This window comes from Camelina sativa, chromosome 11, assembly GCF_030686135.1.
Source record: "Camelina sativa cultivar CO46 ecotype springtype chromosome 11, ASM3068613v1".
In the NCBI taxonomy this organism is placed as follows: Eukaryota; Viridiplantae; Streptophyta; class Magnoliopsida; order Brassicales; family Brassicaceae; genus Camelina; species Camelina sativa.
Genome location: NC_141890.1, coordinates 557,543 through 575,995, shown reverse-complemented (window position 1 = coordinate 575,995; position 18,453 = coordinate 557,543). Strand labels below are relative to the sequence as shown.

At 39.1% G+C, this 18,453-nt stretch overlaps 5 protein-coding genes across 8 annotated transcripts; 4 read left to right on the top strand and 1 right to left on the bottom strand.

The window, feature by feature from the left end:
* Positions 1 to 61: 61 nt before the first annotated feature.
* Positions 62 to 3,652, bottom strand: LOC104720826 (uncharacterized). Its single transcript, XM_010438718.3, has 14 exons — positions 3,403 to 3,652; positions 3,074 to 3,183; positions 2,797 to 2,967; positions 2,633 to 2,709; positions 2,367 to 2,546; positions 2,212 to 2,281; positions 1,891 to 2,129; positions 1,559 to 1,796; positions 1,379 to 1,473; positions 1,221 to 1,267; positions 911 to 1,112; positions 629 to 773; positions 395 to 525; positions 62 to 300 (listed from the first exon to the last, which is right to left on the bottom strand). The coding sequence occupies exons 2-14, from the start codon at positions 3,120 to 3,122 to the stop codon at positions 139 to 141; spliced, it is 1,806 nt and encodes a 601-aa protein (XP_010437020.1). The 5' UTR covers positions 3,123 to 3,183; positions 3,403 to 3,652; the 3' UTR covers positions 62 to 138.
* A 202-nt stretch (positions 3,653 to 3,854) lies between these two features.
* Positions 3,855 to 6,315, top strand: LOC104720825 (chaperone protein dnaJ 10). Of its 2 annotated transcripts, none has more exons than XM_010438716.3 (10): positions 3,855 to 3,983; positions 4,216 to 4,311; positions 4,523 to 4,582; positions 4,728 to 4,810; positions 4,891 to 5,056; positions 5,146 to 5,275; positions 5,396 to 5,554; positions 5,647 to 5,819; positions 5,909 to 5,989; positions 6,057 to 6,315. In XM_010438716.3, exons 2-10 carry the CDS (start codon positions 4,225 to 4,227, stop codon positions 6,150 to 6,152), a joined length of 1,035 nt encoding a protein of 344 aa, XP_010437018.1. In that variant the 5' UTR covers positions 3,855 to 3,983; positions 4,216 to 4,224; the 3' UTR covers positions 6,153 to 6,315. The 2 variants fall into 2 exon arrangements, with proteins under 2 accessions (XP_010437018.1, XP_010437019.1); XM_010438717.3 differs by having other exon boundaries at positions 3,965 to 4,051.
* Positions 6,316 to 6,821: 506 nt separating this feature from the next.
* Positions 6,822 to 9,589, top strand: LOC104720824 (uncharacterized). 2 transcript variants are annotated; one of them, XM_087471417.1, is made up of 5 exons: positions 6,822 to 7,020; positions 7,557 to 7,931; positions 8,153 to 8,199; positions 8,300 to 9,251; positions 9,342 to 9,589. In XM_087471417.1, the coding sequence occupies exons 2-4, from the start codon at positions 7,643 to 7,645 to the stop codon at positions 9,245 to 9,247; spliced, it is 1,284 nt and encodes a 427-aa protein (XP_087327543.1). In that variant the 5' UTR covers positions 6,822 to 7,020; positions 7,557 to 7,642; the 3' UTR covers positions 9,248 to 9,251; positions 9,342 to 9,589. The 2 variants fall into 2 exon arrangements, with proteins under 2 accessions (XP_087327543.1, XP_087327544.1); XM_087471418.1 differs by having other exon boundaries at positions 6,851 to 7,027.
* A 349-nt stretch (positions 9,590 to 9,938) lies between these two features.
* LOC104720823 (bifunctional phosphatase IMPL2, chloroplastic) lies at positions 9,939 to 18,297 on the top strand. 2 transcript variants are annotated; one of them, XM_087471419.1, is made up of 12 exons: positions 9,939 to 10,249; positions 10,418 to 10,606; positions 10,769 to 11,196; positions 11,435 to 11,513; positions 11,758 to 11,852; positions 11,941 to 11,990; positions 12,171 to 12,295; positions 12,389 to 12,455; positions 12,719 to 12,808; positions 12,935 to 13,046; positions 13,172 to 13,255; positions 17,702 to 18,297. In XM_087471419.1, exons 2-11 carry the CDS (start codon positions 10,467 to 10,469, stop codon positions 13,240 to 13,242), a joined length of 1,257 nt encoding a protein of 418 aa, XP_087327545.1. In that variant the 5' UTR covers positions 9,939 to 10,249; positions 10,418 to 10,466; the 3' UTR covers positions 13,243 to 13,255; positions 17,702 to 18,297. The 2 variants fall into 2 exon arrangements, with proteins under 2 accessions (XP_087327545.1, XP_010437014.2); XM_010438712.3 differs by lacking the exon at positions 9,939 to 10,249 and having other exon boundaries at positions 10,418 to 10,628.
* Positions 13,646 to 16,667, top strand: LOC104720822 (putative receptor-like protein kinase At4g39110). The gene has a single exon (XM_010438711.3). It carries the CDS (start codon positions 13,733 to 13,735, stop codon positions 16,379 to 16,381), a length of 2,649 nt encoding a protein of 882 aa, XP_010437013.2. The 5' UTR covers positions 13,646 to 13,732; the 3' UTR covers positions 16,382 to 16,667.
* Positions 18,298 to 18,453: the final 156 nt, after the last annotated feature.

The window sequence follows — 18,453 nt, the reverse complement described above, 5'->3', positions numbered from 1 at the left end:
TCAAATGGTTTTGTTTTCAAAAAACGTGGCTAATTTAGCAAATTTTAATTAATACTCCTAGTAAACAAAGATTTTTATTTCAATCGAAAGATTAATCACGACAAAATGACTACATTTGTTTATATAAGCACTATAGTTTTACATGTCACTCTTATAAGAATTCCAAAAATCATCATCTCCCTCATCGTTGTCACATTCATCTCCACCGTCTGATCTCACCCCATCCCCACCGTCCGATTCCTTCACTCCATCTACTGCATCACTTGCCCGCTCCGTCTCCTCAGGCTTCTCCGGCTCCTCCTACACATACAAAAACAAACGACAGCGTTTTAAAATTTTAGTTCAACAAAATTAACAGATTTAAGCGCCAACTAATAAAGCTTTGGGATTATACATTCTGGGGAACATCATTAGTCTCTGCCTCTGCGCCAACTTCTTCTTCTCCTTCTACTCCTCCTTCGGCTGCTTTTGCAGCCGCTGCTTCCTCTTGAAGCTTCTTAATTACGTTCGGGAAATGAATAAGTTCTGCATAACAGAACAAAACTTTCAGATTTCTACGGCTCATCATCCCAAGAAAACTATATATTATAGGAGAGAAAGAGAGAGAGAGAGAAGGGATCTCTCTTACGTTTTGGGCGAGTTGCCAATGCCTCATTAAGCTTCAATGGATATCGACGTTCTTCCAGTTTGAATTTGAGCTTCATCTGTTCACGCGTTCTATTAGGAAACAGATGTTGTATCATCGATAGATTGCTCCCAAACTCTCGAATCCCCTGCAAAGATAGAAAGAAAACAATACTTATGAACAATGAACCTAAAGTATTTTTTGGATCTCCGTTCAAAGTTGAATTTCATTTCGACCTAAAGTAGTTTTTTTGTCTACTAGAGTTTCAGGGGTTCTCAACTTTACCTCATAGAAGAGTTCTGTATCTTGCTTTGACCATCGAGTTCTTGCAGTCTTGTACATGTACGTTTGATAGTTAACAGGTGAGTCTGGTTTAACTACATAAGCTTCTTGATTTTCGTTCTCCTCCATACCAAATTCATCTTCTGCATCAAATCCTTGAGAATCATACTGACTCCCTGATGCGTTCCCTGATGCGTTCATATCACTGCACATAACACACACACCCATAAGACGATGAAAAAAAAAAATATCTAAAAACAGTCTTAACTTTATCGACTAGCGCTTCCCATTTTCGTTTGTCTGCATATAATACCTTTCTTGGGTCGGTGGCACAACAGCAACTCCCTTTGCTTCTTTTTTCTGCATATTAACAAGATATATACAATAAGGAACGGTTAGGATCCGAGCTACAAGGAAGGATATGCTAAAATTCCATAGAATCTGTAGAGCTCAAACGAACAGTGTTTTTACCTCCAGCCATTCTTTATATTCAACAAGACGTAGCATATCTCTAATAGGCAGAGATCTGATTTCATCATCCGGGGTTTCAAGCAATTCCTTATCCACTGCGACAGGAGATAAACATGAATCAATATGCAGACAATAGCTAACCATAGGCTAGATGGTAATATCAGTTAGTTAGTTAGTTACATGTTCTCTTTTGTCGACGACTCGAATGCTTGAATTTCTTCTCTGTTTTTTCCCTTGGTGCTTCTTCACTCTTGTTTTTCCGCTTTCGACCAGTAGCTTTCTTCGATTTTCCCTTTTTTTTTCCTCTTCCAGACTGTTCTTCTTCTAATGTATTATTCCCCAAACAATTTTCTTCTTCTCCTGTACCTGTATTGTTATCCGATCTGCCAGAAGCATTTTGCGCCTCCGTCTCAGGAACCTGATAGAAAAAAATTACAAGCAGAACCACATAAAATAATTGCTAAACTTAAAACAGGTGCGGTTGGAAAAGAAAACCCAATTTGCAATCTTACCGTTTCTCTGGGGGCTTCAGGAATATTAGGTTCTTCTTCTTGAATATTAGGTTCTTCTTCTTGAAGATGTCCATAAGTACTGAAGTCGTTTCTTGATTCCACATTGTCCATTACTTCAGACTCGTTACTACCCATTGAAAAATAACCGGTACCATCAACGGAGTAATGAGGCTCAGGTTCTTCTTCAACCACAGTGTCGAGTACTCTAGGTTTTGGTTGGAGCTTCCCAGTATGTTGCACTACACAGGTACAACATTATAATTATACATTTAACAGAAGTAAAGCATATAAAATGTGAATACATTCAGAGTCTAAAATTACCATATGAACTGGTGGTGCCTTCCTCCTGTACAATATCAAGAGTTTCCATGTCCAAATGACCATCATCTTCCTGTAACAATATCAAGACCTATCAATCATCTTCCTGCAGTAAAAGAAGTGACACACATCTATGTTAAAGAGAATAATCACAATACCCCAGTTTCAGAATCTCCAAATATTGTAGAATCTTGTGTTCTGGGATCATCAGGAAACGCAGACGCAGCAGCCTCTATGCTATCATCACATCTTTTCCCCCCTAAATCCACGTGATTACAAGCACGAAGAACAGATGCTTCCGTAGACCAATGAACCTCTCTTGAGACTACATTCACATTCTATAAGAAGCAATAAACTTTTTTTATAAGAACCTGTAGCATACACTAAAAAGCAATCCAAAAGGTAGTCATAAATAGCATATTACCTCTTCTGATAAAGTTTCAATGGTAGACTGGTTGATGGTACCACTCTCTGGAACATTAGACTCAGAAGGTAACGCCTCTGCAAATAAAAAAAGCTCACATATTAAAACACTGACAACTTCGGAACAAATATAATAAACAAGCTGGTTGAGGGAAGAAAGAAAACCGCTGGGAATAGCCGATGATCCATCTAGAGAAACAGAACCCTCTTGGCTTCGTGTTGAGAGTGTTTCCTTTGCAACATTGGTAGGCAGTGTTGTCTGAGATGTTGAAAAAGAGACTTGTTTCTTCTTAGGTTGAGGTCTACCTTTTGGTTTAAACCTTGTACCAGCCCTAACTAGTAAATCCCAAATTCACATGTTTCAGCCACATTAGTCAATTCCAAACAAAAAAAAAACTCATGAAACTAATCAAAGTGGGATTAAGAAAAAAACCAGAATTACCTGCTGGAGCAGCATGATGTGAGGGATGATCATCAAAATCTAAATCCATCACTTGTTTTTTTTTTAATGTTTCACAGATACTCTCCCACTCGCCAATGTGTCACCACAATCTAACAATACAAGACAAAAAAAAGCTCTTTGTCAAACCATTAACATCTATCTAAGTGCGCAATACTAAGCCATAAAACAAGATCAATGTCAGATCTCAAGAATAAAAACTGAAACTTTTTCAACGGCTATTCGTTTAGTCGGCAAATCAAAGCAATTCTCTAACACAAGAATAAAAAAAAAACTGAAACTTTTGGCTGAGAACTGGAGATTAGAATTACCCGATAAACCATGAAACGATCCGTCGGAGTCTAGACCATTGTTCGTTGCCGTCGCCTAGGGTTTAGCTACTCAGGAAAAAAAAGAGATTGGCCGGAAAAAGTCTGCGCCTATTATCGCATAGATAAAGGAAAACAATGTTACAAAACAATTATAGAAGATCGTGCGGGCTAGTGGTCATTTATCACGTCCGTAAGTGTTTGGTTTTGACCTCGCACTAGGGTTCGATGCTCTCTCACATCACCGTCTCTTAAATACTTGTGTATATATATATATATATATATATGTCATAGGGCCTAAGGAGAAAAAAATAAAATAAAGGTTTTTAGTGGGCCTATTTCATGAGAGGCCCAATATAATGGAATTTTGGCTAAACTCAGGAGTTGAGAACAAAAAAAGGCCCATATTGTTTTTTTAATGTAAAAACAGGTCAGCGGGTTCTGTATTTAATATGGGCCGATGGGTTTTAATCAACTTTTGATTTCCTTAGATTGGTAATTTCTCTCTCCACTGATTAAAGAACAACTCACCAACTCTGTGTAGATCAAATCTCTTCCTCGTTTATGTGCTTCGCGGACAGTTTGTAAGTTCCTTTCCTGTCTTTGTCTGTTTTAATAGCGTCCAGATTCTGGATTCTTAATCTTTTTGCTGGTGTGTTTTCCAATTTGTAGTTCCTCCTGATTTTTCTAAGATCTGTAATTAATTTTTGATCTCGTTTGTTTCGCATTTACGCAAGCTTCCTGAAATTATGGTTTTTGAAGCTCGAGGGATCTTAACAATTTTTTTTTGCGTTTAACATCAATCAATTTTTGTAGAGTTGAGCTATGGTGAAGGAGAGTGAGTACTACGACATATTAGGCGTCAAGATTGACGCTTCAGGTGCTGAGATTAAAAAAGCTTATTATGTTAAAGTAAGTCTCTTTGTGACTGTGTTTCTTCCATCTCTATATGAGTTTTTGTTTTCAGTCATTTTAACTTCTCTCATAGAGTTTAAGCATAAGTTGGTAGAGTTGATTATGATGTTAAGAATCATACAATGGATTCTAAGAAATTTTGAAGATCAATGTATATGGGTTTCGTTTCGTAGCTCTCATCTTTTTTTTTTTTTTTTTTTTTTTGCAGGCAAGGCAAGTTCATCCAGACAAGAACCCTGGTGATCCTCAAGCTGCTAAAAACTTTCAGGTGATTTTTTTGCCTTCACCTTTAGAGCAATAATATAGAAGCATCTCTATTTCTAGGCTTCTATTAGTTTGCTCTTCGACCTTCATTCACTAGGGGTTTAACAAGTGTGTGTGTGTGTGTGTGATTGAATAATATACTCTCTCAGTCACTAGGTGAAGCTTACCAAGTTCTTAGCGATCCAGAGAAGCGAATAGCTTATGACAAATATGGAAAAGAAGGTGTTCAACAGTAAGTTTGAATTAAAAAGATTTTGGAAACAACCTCTATATATATGATTGGTTTAAATGCTTAATTCCATTTTCTTGCAGGGATGCAATGGTTGATCCTGCAGCTGTATTTGGTATGCTCTTCGGTAGCGAGCTCTTTGAGGATTACGTTGGGCAACTTGCACTTGCTTCAATAGCTTCAATCGATGCTGAATTAGAATCATATGAGCCTGAGATTAGAAAACATATGCTTCAGGAAAAGATCAAAGTATGTTGTTTTCCCTATCTGTTTCACTCTTTTATTAGCCCTTATTGTTTATACATCTATATGATGTTTCCTTGGGAATTTTTATGCAGGCGATGCAAAAGGGCAGGGAAGACAAACTCGTCGCTACACTGAAAATCAAACTCGAACCATTCGTGGAAGGACAAACCGATGAATTTGTGAACTGGGCCACTGCAGAGGCAAAACGGCTTTCTACAGCTGGTAACTATAGTCCTTTGTCAGTTTTACCGTATCAATTAAGTAAATGGAAGGCACAAGCTTTGGCAATTAGACAAAACCGAATAAACTGAATTTAGTTTGTTCTTTTTCTGTTACTTAAAGGTTTTGGTGAGGCAATGCTTCACACCGTTGGTTACATTTACACTAGAAAAGCTGCTAAAGAACTTGGAAAGGACAAACGTTACATGAAAGTACCGTTTTTAGCCGAGTGGGTTCGTGACAAAGGCCACCAAGTAAAATCTCAAGTGATGGCTGCTTCTGGTAAGAGCAAATCTTGAAGTTGAATGTGTGTGAGGGCTGCTTTGGATTTCCGAAAAGAGGATTGACCAAAAAAAATCTTCATTTTTCCGTAGGTGCGGTCTCGTTACTTCAGCTGCAGGATGAAGTGAGCAGGCTGAATCAGGGAGTGAACAAAGAAGAGAATATTCAGAAAGCCATTGAAGCTAAAAAAGATGCAATGCTTCAATCCCTTTGGCAAATCAATGTTGTTGACATCGAATCAACCTTATCTCGTGTCTGCCAAGCAGTAAGATTTGAGTCTACAATGATGATCCTATATATAATTACATCCATTAGTAATTGAAATATTTTTGTCTCTTTTTGTTTTGTTCTCAGGTGCTTAAAGATCCAAGTGTTTCAAAGGATGTACTTCGAGCTAGAGCTAGAGGGTTGAGGAAGCTGGGTAACATTTTTCAGGTCAGTCATCATATAACAAAAAACCATAAGTGTTGGTTGGTTCTCTAACGTAACATATTTCTGTCAGGGTTCTAAGAAACCGTACTCTAGAGAAAACAGTTTGCGTCATGAAGAAGCCGCCGTGAAACTCCGCGCCGGAGATTCCTCGAAGCCGGCGTCTTAAAATCAAGAAACCAAGATTCGAATCTATTGGTTCAAAACGAAACAGAACGATCGCTTTTGAAGATTATTGAATAGTATTTGTAACACGATTATATTATTTTTCTTCGTAATTTTTTTTTTTTTTTTTTTTTCAATTCTAAATAAAATAATATTAGTATGGGGAAGTGATGGTTTCGTCTTTATATTCCCTTTCTTCGGGCGTTATACATCTTCTCTTCCGTGTTGGCTTCACAAAACTCCAGGTCGCGTATCCATGGACAGGGACAGGAGAGTATTTTATTAACTGGTCCTTGTATTATTGTAAATATTTAAAACTGGAATCTAAAATGTTTTAAGTTTATTAAACGGCCCCATCTAACGACGTCACTAGGGAAAGTTGCCGGTTAATTATTCGTTCTCCCTCCCTTTTTGTCCTCTAACGTAACGTGGCACTACTCACCGTAAGCCACTATAAATTCCGCTAACTCTAACGGCGTCACAACTAAACCGGCTTATCTTGGTTCGATCATGGCAAAACGGTATTAATCTATCTTTCCAATATACACAATTGATGAAAAATAATTAGGGATAAACTAATAGTATTGGTTCACTTCGATTTGAATTTAATTTGGTTATTCGGTACGGTTTTAATTGTAATTACAGTACATACCTACCGGATCCTGACGGCGTTAAGTAAACCGTCGGAAAAGACTTGTATTCGTCTCTTTCCCTCTCCAACGAGAGAAGGAAGAAAGCAAAGCAAAAGAGACTCTCGCTCGCAGTGCTCGTTTCCTTTTTCTCCCTTTCTAACTCTAACAGCTTCTCTCTCTCTCTCCGTGAAACTGTCGTCTTCCTCTTCTCCGGCGGCGTTTCGGGACTTGTGGGAGCAGGTTCGATGTTCGTGACTCTCTTTTAGCATCTATTCTGATTTGATTGTTTTTGTTATCCTCCTTTTTTTTTTCCTTTCGAAATTTTATTCTTCGGGTATTGATTTTAGGGTTTTTGTTTATAATTTGAGTCATCTCAACATGGTTTGCAGATTATTCGGCCTTAATCTCGGATCTGTTTGATGCTAATTTTACTTCAATCACTACTTACTTCTTTGGTTTCCTTATTTTTGATTTCTTAATTCGGATTTTGTTAGTGAAGAAGGTAGTCATAGCAGTTCCAGTGATCTAGAAACTGGTGACAAGTAGAGATATATATATATCGATTTGATTCCCTTTGTTAATTCGAACTGTAACTTTGTTATTTGATCGATGACTAGTTAACTCCCAGAGATCTTAAACATAGGGCTCTACTAATTTTGCTTGTAACCTGGACTTTTTGTTGGGGCTTTTCTGACTCTCCTGTTGATGATTTTGATTTTCTGATTTTGCATTTGTGCTGATTGATTTGGTTTTGTGTTGTTATTTATTTTTGCTAGAAAGGGATTGTTGTGCTGAGAGGTCTCTCATTCGCCAAATAATTATAAGCACTGGTTTTTGCCATAGTGCTTAATAGTTGCGAGTTATGGGGAACGCATGTTGTGTTGCTGCTCGAGACAAAATGGTGTTGCCTAATTCATTAGCTGGTGACAGTTTGCAGAGGACCAATGTTAGGCATTCTCCGACTTGGAGTTTTCGTTGGGATAATAGAGGACGTGTAGCTGGTGAAGAAACCTCTCTCAGTTGGTTATCTGATGGGATTAGTCGCAACGATGGTTCTGAGATCAAATTTGGATCTGCTTTTGTATCATCTGAAGGGTCTCCTTTGGACAGTTTTCGTCGGACACAGTCATTGCAGAAAGCTCCTGCTTCAGGTAACTATTTTCAGGTTGTTGTGGTTAGGTTTACATTATAATCGTATTCCTCACTGGCTCAGCTTTTTTAGCGGAACTTGTAAACTTGAGGGAAGCACCTGTTACTTGGTGTCCCTCGAGTCATGATGAGCAAAAAGGCTTGCTATGTTTATTGATAGAATCTGTCTGTTTGCTTTGTGGCTTGCTTCTGTATCTGTCTTGATCATAATCTATTTTGGCAGATTTATCTTTTCCAAGATATTCTTCCATGGATACAGTCTTCGAACAGGTAAAAGCGTGTTTCACCAGTAGCTGAGTCCTTTCATTTCTTTGAAATTCTACCTTTGTTGATGCCTAACCTCGCTTTCGCATTTCTATGTTTCGTACAGAAAGAAAATGTTTCAACAGAGTCTGCAGCACCATCATATTCATCTCCTGCACAATTGTCTCTTTCACTGGCTTCACAACCATCATCTTTCCCTACGTCACCACTTTCATCCCAAAGCTACTTGCAGCCTGCAAGTTCATCGACACTTAAACTGACACAGCGCCCTCGTCTATCAAAGCAAGTCTCAGATAGTCAAATCTATGGTCCGACCTCACTAAGTGGAAGCTCAGCAACTGAAGAGAGGCAGGGAAATCCTTTGAGATATGATTCTTCTCAGTCCGGACCATCTGAAGGCTGGTCATTGCAAGCCTTTTCTGAAATGATGTCATCTTCTCGCAGCGGCGAGCCTTTGTCTTATGATAATGATTGCTTTGGGCTTCAACGTGACAAGATAGACCATCATGGCAATCGAATGCCCAAGCATCAGCAAACCTGCGGTGCTTGCTCTAGACCCTTGTCGGAGAAATCCTTGTGGAGCAGCCAAAAGATCTTTATGACCAACGAGCTCTCTGTGTCTGCAATTCTAGCTTGTGGGCATGTCTATCATGGGGAGTGTTTAGAGCAGATGACGCCAGAAATCGATAAATTCGACCCTTCATGCCCAATCTGTACAATGGGTGAGAAGAAAACGGCAAAGCTGTCAGAGAAAGCTTTGAAAGTAGACATGGAATTGAAAGCTAGACACAACAAAAGACTCAGAAACCGAGTTTTGGACAGTGACTTTGATTGCGATGATTTAGTAATGTTTGATCACAGCCACAGGACAGCAGCAGCAGCAGCAAGCAAGAGTCCTAAACTGGTGTCGAGTTCGAGTGCTAAAAGCTATTCTGCAAAGCCTTTTTTGGCTCGACACTTCTCTTTTGGGTCCAGAAGTAACTATAAATCCCACAAAGAGGATCCTCCTATCAAAAAGAAAGGCTTCTTCTGGACCAAATCCAGCAAAATATGAACTTGTAAGCCGCTCTCTCCTTTTCTTGCTATATATCTTTATCTATAGAGTTGAAAGTCAAATCAGGGAATCACAAGTAAGCCTGTTGTTTCAGATTTTGCCGTGCTCTGTACTTTGACTACTGTCTGAAGCATAGAAGTCGACACACAAGGACACCACGGTACCATTCAATTAAAAGCAGGATATTTGTTGTTACACATTTTCCTCGTAAAGCTCAACAAAATTTGTCTTATCCATGTTTTTTTATATAATGATTACTAAATTTTCACACATGTAAAGTTACAAATTTAGATTACAAGGTTGGGGATAAATACAACATTGGATCATTAGTCTTTTTAACTATCCTGGATTTGCACAGATTAGAATCGGACTCTGAATGCAATCGATTTGGTGTAGTTTGTATTATATCTACCAGCTTGATCTCAACTAAACTCTTTTTATGTAAATGTTATTTCGTTTCTCCTTTATATTGATGGTGATTGTAACATATATAGACATCATTTCTCTACGAACAATGTCATTGCAAATATTGGAACTCGCAAGTTAGGGGTCAGATACATCATAAATCGTTACAGATCATATGTGCTTAGTGGCAATACCCTACGCATCTGGATCCAGAATCGCGCCACGTGTCATGACCATGCACATGAATGAATAATGTATATAGTACAGACACGCAACCGCAAAATGTACTCACTAGCAACGTTAGGTTGAAACTTGAGAATCTTCACAATGGCTGATCTGAAAGACGAACGAGGAAACCCGATCTATCTCACGGACGAACACGGGAAGACAGCTCAGCTGATGGACGAGTTTGGTAACGCTATGCACCTGACAGGTGTTGCAACCACCGTCCCTCACCTCAAGGAGAGCAGCTACACGGGTCCACATCCAATCACTGCTCCAATCACCACCACCAATACGCCTCACCACGCACAACCTATTTCCGTGTCCCACGACCCTCTTCAACACCATGATCTCCGCTGGTTCGGCACCAATTATGTAAGTTTACTATCTCACCATGATACTATATAGAAGCTATTAGCTAGGTATATTTTACACATATAACTAGATATGTGCGTATGTGTATAGTTTATTTAATTATTATCATCAAGATTCACTATGGGACGTACCTACTTACTGATCATCCCGATGCATATAAATATGTAGACGGAGGAGGATGGTGATGAAGGAGTAGGGAGGAAAAGTAATATAACGGATGAAACTAAATCGAAGCCATCAGCTGCGCATGCGAGCGGATCAGGATCGGTTCACGAGCCGCATGAGAAGAAGGGTTTCTTTAAGAAGATTAAGGAGAAACTTACAGGCGGCCACCGTAATGACATGTGAAAATTTCCCGTACGGCTGGTCATGATTACTTGTAATGACAGACATATCATAATCTAAAATCATATTGGAATGTATTGGGGAAAAGTTGTTTGCAATTTTGTGTTGTTGAGTATATATATATTTTGTGTAATAATCATCAATCTCTCTCTCTCTCTATTCAAAACCTTTCAGTCGCTGGTTGGTGGACTGGACTCCCTCCCTCGCTGTTCCGTCAATTCCCCTTCTGATAGCAACCAAAATGTTAGCTCAGTCACACTTCTTGTGTAAGTCCTTCGATCTGATTCTGCCACCGTCTCCGGTGTTGCGGTCTACAACAACAACTTTCTCTCTTCGTCTCCCTTCCTCGCCTAGAAGCAGCCGATTCTCCTTTCTATCTTCTTCTTCTACAAGCGCTGCTGCCGTCTCCCGTGGCCGGATCTCCCTTACAATGGCTTCGAACACGAAACGACCTGAACTAAGCGAAAACATCCCTTCGGAACCGAGCGACATCGAGCTAGATCGATTCGCGGCTGTGGGTAATGCACTAGCTGACGCTTCCGGCGAGGTTATCAGAAAGTATTTCCGGAAGAAATTCGACATTGTCGAGAAAGATGATTTGAGTAAGTTTCGATTGATAGTATAGAATGGAGTCATTGGTGATATTGTAGGCTTATTATATGTGGGTATCGAGTAAGATAAGGAAGGAGTCATTGGTGATTGAGCACCAAGTTTTAGGGTAACTCTTAACTGAGAGTGAAATTGAAATTGCTAAGCAACTATCACAGGTTTGGTTGGTTGATGACCCAATGTCATGCTTTTATAATATCACTGAACTACCTTGATTTGGATTATCTCTAGGTCCTGTTACAATCGCTGATCAAATGGCTGAAGAGGCAATGGTATCCATTATATTCCAGAATCTTCCTTCTCATGCTATGTGAGTTTCGCTTGGTTCTTGGACAAAATGATTCTTGTTCCTCTTTTTTACGATATTAAGAGATGATCAATGCTTGAACTATGCTTTGCTATATCACAATGTAATTCTAGTTGTGGCTTTTGTAATTTTTAGGATAGATACACACTGAAATTGTGACTTTTGTAATTTTGTAATTCTAGTTGTGACTTCTGTCTAGCAGTCCATGTGTTCATCTTTATTCACATTGACAAAGCTGAAACTGTAGATTTGGTGAAGAGAAGGGTTGGAGATGCAAACAGGAATCTGCTGACTATGTTTGGGTCTTGGACCCAATCGATGGAACAAAGAGCTTTATCACAGGTGCGCTCGTTATTCTAATATCTTGTCATTTCCATTTTCTTATCAAGGGTTTGAGGATTTGATTGTGCTATCAATTGCTTTGTCCCAGGGAAACCCGTGTTTGGTACGTTGATAGCTTTGCTCTACAAAGGTAAACCGGTAAGACACCGACTCTGTCATTGTTTGGAAGCTTCCCATGTTTGTTGCCTAGCATGTAATCTGTTTTGTGTTAATTGTAGATAAGTTTACGCATGCTAAATTTCTGAACTGTTTAGCAACTTCTCTGATTCTGAAGAATTGCATATGGGCTTTACTAACTGACCTTATTTTCCCTTTCAGATTCTAGGTATAATTGATCAGCCTATTCTAAAAGAGAGATGGATTGGACTAAGTGGAAGAAGAACTAAATTGAATGGGGATGATATCTCAACGCGATCTTGCCCAAAATTATCACAAGCATATTTGTAAGTTCGCCTCCATCGAGCCATAATAGCCATACTTCTGTAGTCATCTTTTTAAGGAAATAGCCTGAAAGTAGTCATATTTATACTGCGCAGATACACCACTAGCCCACATCTATTCAGTGGAGAGGCAGAAAAGGCATATGCTCGAGTTAGAGACAAGGTTCTTATCTAATTGTCTATTATATTCTTACATGGAATTTAGTTAAATTGGGATTGTTCTCGGCTGGAGCATATTACAGGCAAACAAAACTTAGATGAAACCTCCTTATGAGAATTTGAAGAATAACACATCTTGAAATAGTCAGTATCTCAATTTAGCTTCTTACCCAGTTGATTTTCGTATGGGCTCCTCTGTATCCCTTTTCTGTTCAGTGTTTGTCACTAGTAACTCAATTCTGGCTTTTTAAAATTCTATTGTTACAGGTGAAGATGCCATTATACGGTTGTGATTGTTATGCTTACGCTCTCCTGGCTTCTGGATTTGTCGATCTTGTTATTGAATCCGGACTAAAGGTAACTTCTCTTTTAGAATAACACCACTATGATTTCTTGTCAAAAGTGAATGCCTAATGTACCAATCTTCAAGTGGTACTGTCCGATCACATCTTACTGATTGAAGTCAATGTTATGCTTCGCCAGCCATATGATTTCCTTGCTCTGGTGCCTGTAATAGAAGGCGCTGGAGGTACCATAACCGATTGGAACGGTAAACCATTTTTGTGGGAAGCTTCATCCAGTGCAGTTGCGACAAGTATGTTCAATATATCGAAAGACCTTTGTTTCTTGCTCTCAATCACAAAGTCATGAAAACAAATATCACTCTACCCCTGAATGTCGAATTATTAAACATTTTATCTACCTTTTCATTTGTCACAGGCTTTAATGTAGTTGCAGCAGGAGATTCAGACATTCATCAGCAAGCTTTGGAGTCACTTGAGTGGCAGTGAAAAGCCTTCGCTGGTATGTTCTCGCCCACTTATTGTTTCTTCATAACTTTCTTGCTCTAAAAAGATAATTTTGATCTTTGACAAAAAAAAAAGAAGATAATTTTGATCTTTGTTCGTGTTTGCTTGTTTGATTTGAAAAACTGATAGTGAGGTTATGACCCTGGTAGAGCTTCAGTTTAAGTTTTTGATTTTTCTTGAAATAGGGAACCAGAGTTGTTTTATTTGGCTTTTTGTTAAAGTTGTCAAGATAACAGAATTAGTAATTTGCTAAAAATAGACCATTGAATATCATCAATGCTACATCCTCCACCAAATTACACCATACTCCAAAACTGGCCACACATATAACAACTCACGTTTCCTCTCTTTCATGACCTTTTTTCTCCCTCTTTTCTTCAACCACAAGCTACCCAACAAACTCCCTCATTCTTTCTTATCTTTGTTCGTCCCCATCCTTCTCTCTTCTCTCTTTCCTTCCCACCCAGGAGGGATGGAGATAAGAAAGAAACCAAACATATGCACGATTCTCATCCTTGATTTTTCTCCAAAGCCTTCCATGGCTCTCCTTCTGGCTATTCTCCTCTTCCTCTCAGGCCCTGCTGCATCCACGGTAGCTGCCGCTGCTGGGGGACCTGCTGCTGGTTTTAAACCGGCAGATGATATTCTCATTGATTGTGGAAGCAAATCGTCATCCAAAAACCCTGATGGAAGAGTCTTTAAGAGTGACCAGGAGACGGTCCAATACATAGAAGCTAAGGAAGATATTCAGGTCTCGGCCCCACCTTCAGACAAAATCGCTTCTCCTATCTACCTAACTGCAAGGATCTTCCGTGAGGAAGCCACCTACAAATTCCATTTGACTCGACCTGGTTGGCATTGGGTTCGCCTCCATTTCTTGGCCTTCCCTAATGACAAGTTTGATCTCCAACAAGCAACCTTTTCGGTTCTAACGGAGAAATATGTGTTGCTTCATAATTTCAAAATAACAAACAACAACAATGATAGTCAAGCTGTTGTTCAGAAGGAGTATCTCGTCAACATTACAGATGCTCAATTCTCCCTCAGGTTCAGACCTATGAAAGGTTCTGCAGCGTTCATCAATGCTATCGAAGTCGTGTCTGCTCCAGACGAACTTATCTCTGACTCCGGCACCGCCCTTTTCCCTGTCAATGGTTTCTCGGGTCTGTCTGACTATGCTTACCAGTCTGTTTACAGAGTTAATGTTGGTGGTCCCTTGATCATGCCTCAGAATGACACATTAGGAAGAACCTGGATACCGGATAAGGAATTCTTGAAAGATGAGAACTTGGCAAAGGACGTTCAAACAACCTCTTCGGCAATCAAGTACCCACCCGAAGTCACACCTTTGATTGCTCCACAGTCGGTTTATGCAACAGCTGCGGAAATGGCTAATTCTCACACCATAGACCCTAATTTTAACGTCTCCTGGAATTTCCCCTCTAACCCATCGTTTAACTACCTTATTCGGCTTCATTTCTGTGATATCGTTAGCAAGTCTCTCAATGACCTGTACTTTAATGTGTACATTAACGGGAAAACTGCCATTTCCGGGCTGGATTTGTCAACTGTCACTGGAGATCTAGCAGCTCCTTACTACAAAGATATCGTTGTGAACGCAACACTTATGAGCCCTGAGCTTCAAGTACAGATTGGTCCCATGGGAGAAGATACAGGTTCCAAAAACGCGATCTTGAACGGTGTTGAGGTTCTGAAGATGAGCAATTCCGTAAATAGTCTTGATGGAGAGTTTGGAGTTGATGGTAGAACCACTGGCATGGGGAAGCATGGTATGGTTGCAACCGCGGGGTTTGTGATGATGTTTGGAGCTTTCATTGGTCTGGGAGCCATGGTTTACAGGTGGAAGAAGAGGCCACAAGATTGGCAGAAGAGAAACAGTTTCTCTTCTTGGTTGCTACCAATACATGCCGGTGATAGCACTTTCATGACAAGCAAAGGTGGTTCTCAAAAATCCAACTTCTACAACTCAACTCTTGGCCTTGGCCGCTATTTTTCCCTTTCAGAACTTCAAGAAGCCACAAAGAACTTTGAAGCATCTCAGATTATCGGTGTTGGAGGATTCGGTAATGTCTACATTGGAACCCTCGACGATGGAACCAAAGTCGCTGTCAAACGAGGTAACCCACAGTCTGAACAAGGAATCACTGAGTTTGAGACAGAAATCCAGATGCTTTCTAAGCTCAGACACAGACACTTGGTCTCCTTGATTGGGTACTGTGACGAGAACTCAGAGATGATCTTAGTCTATGAGTTCATGTCCAATGGTCCATTCAGGGACCACTTGTACGGAAAGAATCTTGCTCCTCTAACCTGGAAACAACGACTTGAGATCTGTATTGGTTCTGCACGTGGGCTTCACTACTTACACACAGGAACAGCTCAAGGGATTATCCACCGTGATGTCAAATCCACCAACATTCTCCTCGACGACGCTTTAGTTGCTAAAGTGGCTGACTTTGGTCTTTCTAAAGATGTAGCTTTTGGACAAAACCATGTCAGTACGGCCGTAAAAGGAAGTTTTGGGTACTTGGACCCCGAATACTTTAGAAGACAGCAGCTTACTGACAAATCCGATGTTTATTCCTTTGGTGTCGTTCTTCTAGAAGCACTGTGCGCAAGACCAGCCATCAATCCTCAGCTACCAAGAGAACAGGTTAACTTAGCTGAATGGGCTATGCAATGGAAACGGAAAGGACTTCTCGAGAAGATCATTGATCCTCATTTGGCTGGAACAATTAATCCTGAATCGATGAAGAAGTTTTCTGAAGCAGCAGAAAAGTGTTTGGAAGATTACGGTGTTGATAGGCCAACAATGGGGGATGTTCTATGGAACTTGGAATATGCTCTTCAGCTTCAAGAGGCATTCACTCAGGGCAAAGCCGAAGAGACTGAGAACGCTAAGCCTGGTGCAGTGACACCTGGCTCGGTGCCGGTGTATACTCCATCTCCGATCACTCCCTCAGCCACCACCAATGCAGCAGCTGCTGTTCCGGTTCCTTCTAAACTGGACGAGAACAATGGCACAGCCGAGGTTCAGGCCGTGGATGAACATTCTGGAACTGCAATGTTTACTCAGTTTGCTAACCTTAACGGAAGATAAAACAAACTAACAGAGAATTATTAAAAAAAAGCAAAAAGAATGCACCAAAACGAGTTTGTCCTTATAAACAGTAATTGCAATAGAAAAATTTGACTTTTTAAGGTGATATATCTGTTTCTTTTTATGTTTTTTTTTTGGTGGTCCGGGAGATGTGTGATATTTTTTTATATTTTGGTGTGTATTTTATCAAATTTATATATTTTTGTATGAAGTGTAATCTGTGGGTGGATATGTATATATGTATGTATGTGTACTACTAAATGCTCTGATGCATTTTCTTTCCTTATCCTCCTTTATTGTAGTTGTTAATATTAGGTTACAGATACAACTTCACATTAAAACATAAGCGTTTGTGAATCTTTATATAGAATTTACACCATTTGTCATCTTCCTATAGAATTTACATAAGCGTTTTTGTATTAGTTGTGAATCTTTATTGTTGTTGGTTTTACGGTCTGACATCTGTTTCAGACCAAGGATGAGAACAAATTTGGGTCATTTTTTTGGCAAATGAATCTCCTCTCAAAGTTGGTGTTTAAACATAAACTGGGGAACAATGTGTTTGTCCTCCCAAAGTTCTTGTAAAAATGAAAATGGGTAACCGATTCTCGTATTCTGTTGTCTAGTGTAAACTCTAGTTAAGCTGTCACAATTTCAACCTCAATAAGCTATACTATGTTTTATGTGTGTTGTTCAAGCTTTGATTCTTGTTGAATGGAATTAGTTAATGTTTGGTCGACGACCTCTATTAGTTAATAATCATAGAAACCATTTCCTTCTTTAGATGGGTTTAGTTTGGTATAATCATGGGAAGACATTAAGCTTTTCATCTTATCTTGGTAGAAACCTTGCAATATTATGTATAATCGTAAATGTTTGGATATGAAAACTCTTCACAAGTGTTTGTAGGAGAGGAAGTATAGGTGAGAAAAGGTTAGGGTCAGTCACAGATTCGTCAAAGAATAAGAGAACCATGAAAGTAAAATAAAAACATTAACCTAGAAATAGAAACAATTCCCTTCAATTAAGCAAATGAGTTCTCCTTTTCTCTTTCCATTTTTTCTTCTTGTGTATATATATAGATAGATGAATAGCTTAAATCTTTCCCACAAAAGCCAAAAGAGACCCAAGTTTTGTTTGCTTTTTCGTTTTTGTTATCTCTGTCACTATGGAAAACATAAGTGGGTTGGCTTTTGACATGGGAGAGCTAAGAAACAACCTTCCGAAAAAGTAACCACCTGATTATGGCTCTTATTGAATAATGAATATCTGGATTAGTGATCTAATATTGGAATTTTGTGAATGGTTGTGAAAAAATAGGAGAGGATTATCAAGGTACTATTCAGGGAAAGCAAGATCATTCGTGTGTATCTCAGATGTAAAATGCCTTGAAGATCTCAAGAAACCAACCCAAACTTTTGATGATGAGGATGAAGATGATGATGTTTACAAGAAGAGGAAGAAGAAGAACAGGCAATCATCTTCATCTTTCTGCTGCTGTGAACAGCAATGTGAATTTCTCGAACTACCCTTGTCGTAGAGTCTCTAGTAGCAACCATTGTTCCTCACCTTGTGTTGGTGCTTAGGTTAAAAAAAAAAAAAAAAGGAAACACTTTCTCAATTTATCACAAAGTCCCCCTTTGGCTCTTTATTCCAAACCCAGTACTCAAAACACAAACTTCAGTGTGTGGGGTAGCCACTAGCCAGCCATTCACATCTGATTTTGATTTTCTTTGCTATTTTTTTTTTTAAATGTTTTTGTGGTCTTTTTTTTATTATTGCGCAAATTTAATGTAGATTTGGATGTGTTTGTTCCAATTTGCGCATATTATGTTTGGGACAGAATGTTGGAAAAATCCTTTTGGATGTAATCATACGCATAGAGAAATGAATAAAACATAGAATTGAATTTAGAATATTAAGGCAAGCAATCAAGAATAAATTAATATAGAATCTAAAACAATATATTTTTTCAATAGAAGGAAAACAATCTAAATTCTTTAAAATAATTATTCCTTAACATTCCAATCTAAAAAACATGCAACATAGAACTGAATTTAGAATATTAAGGC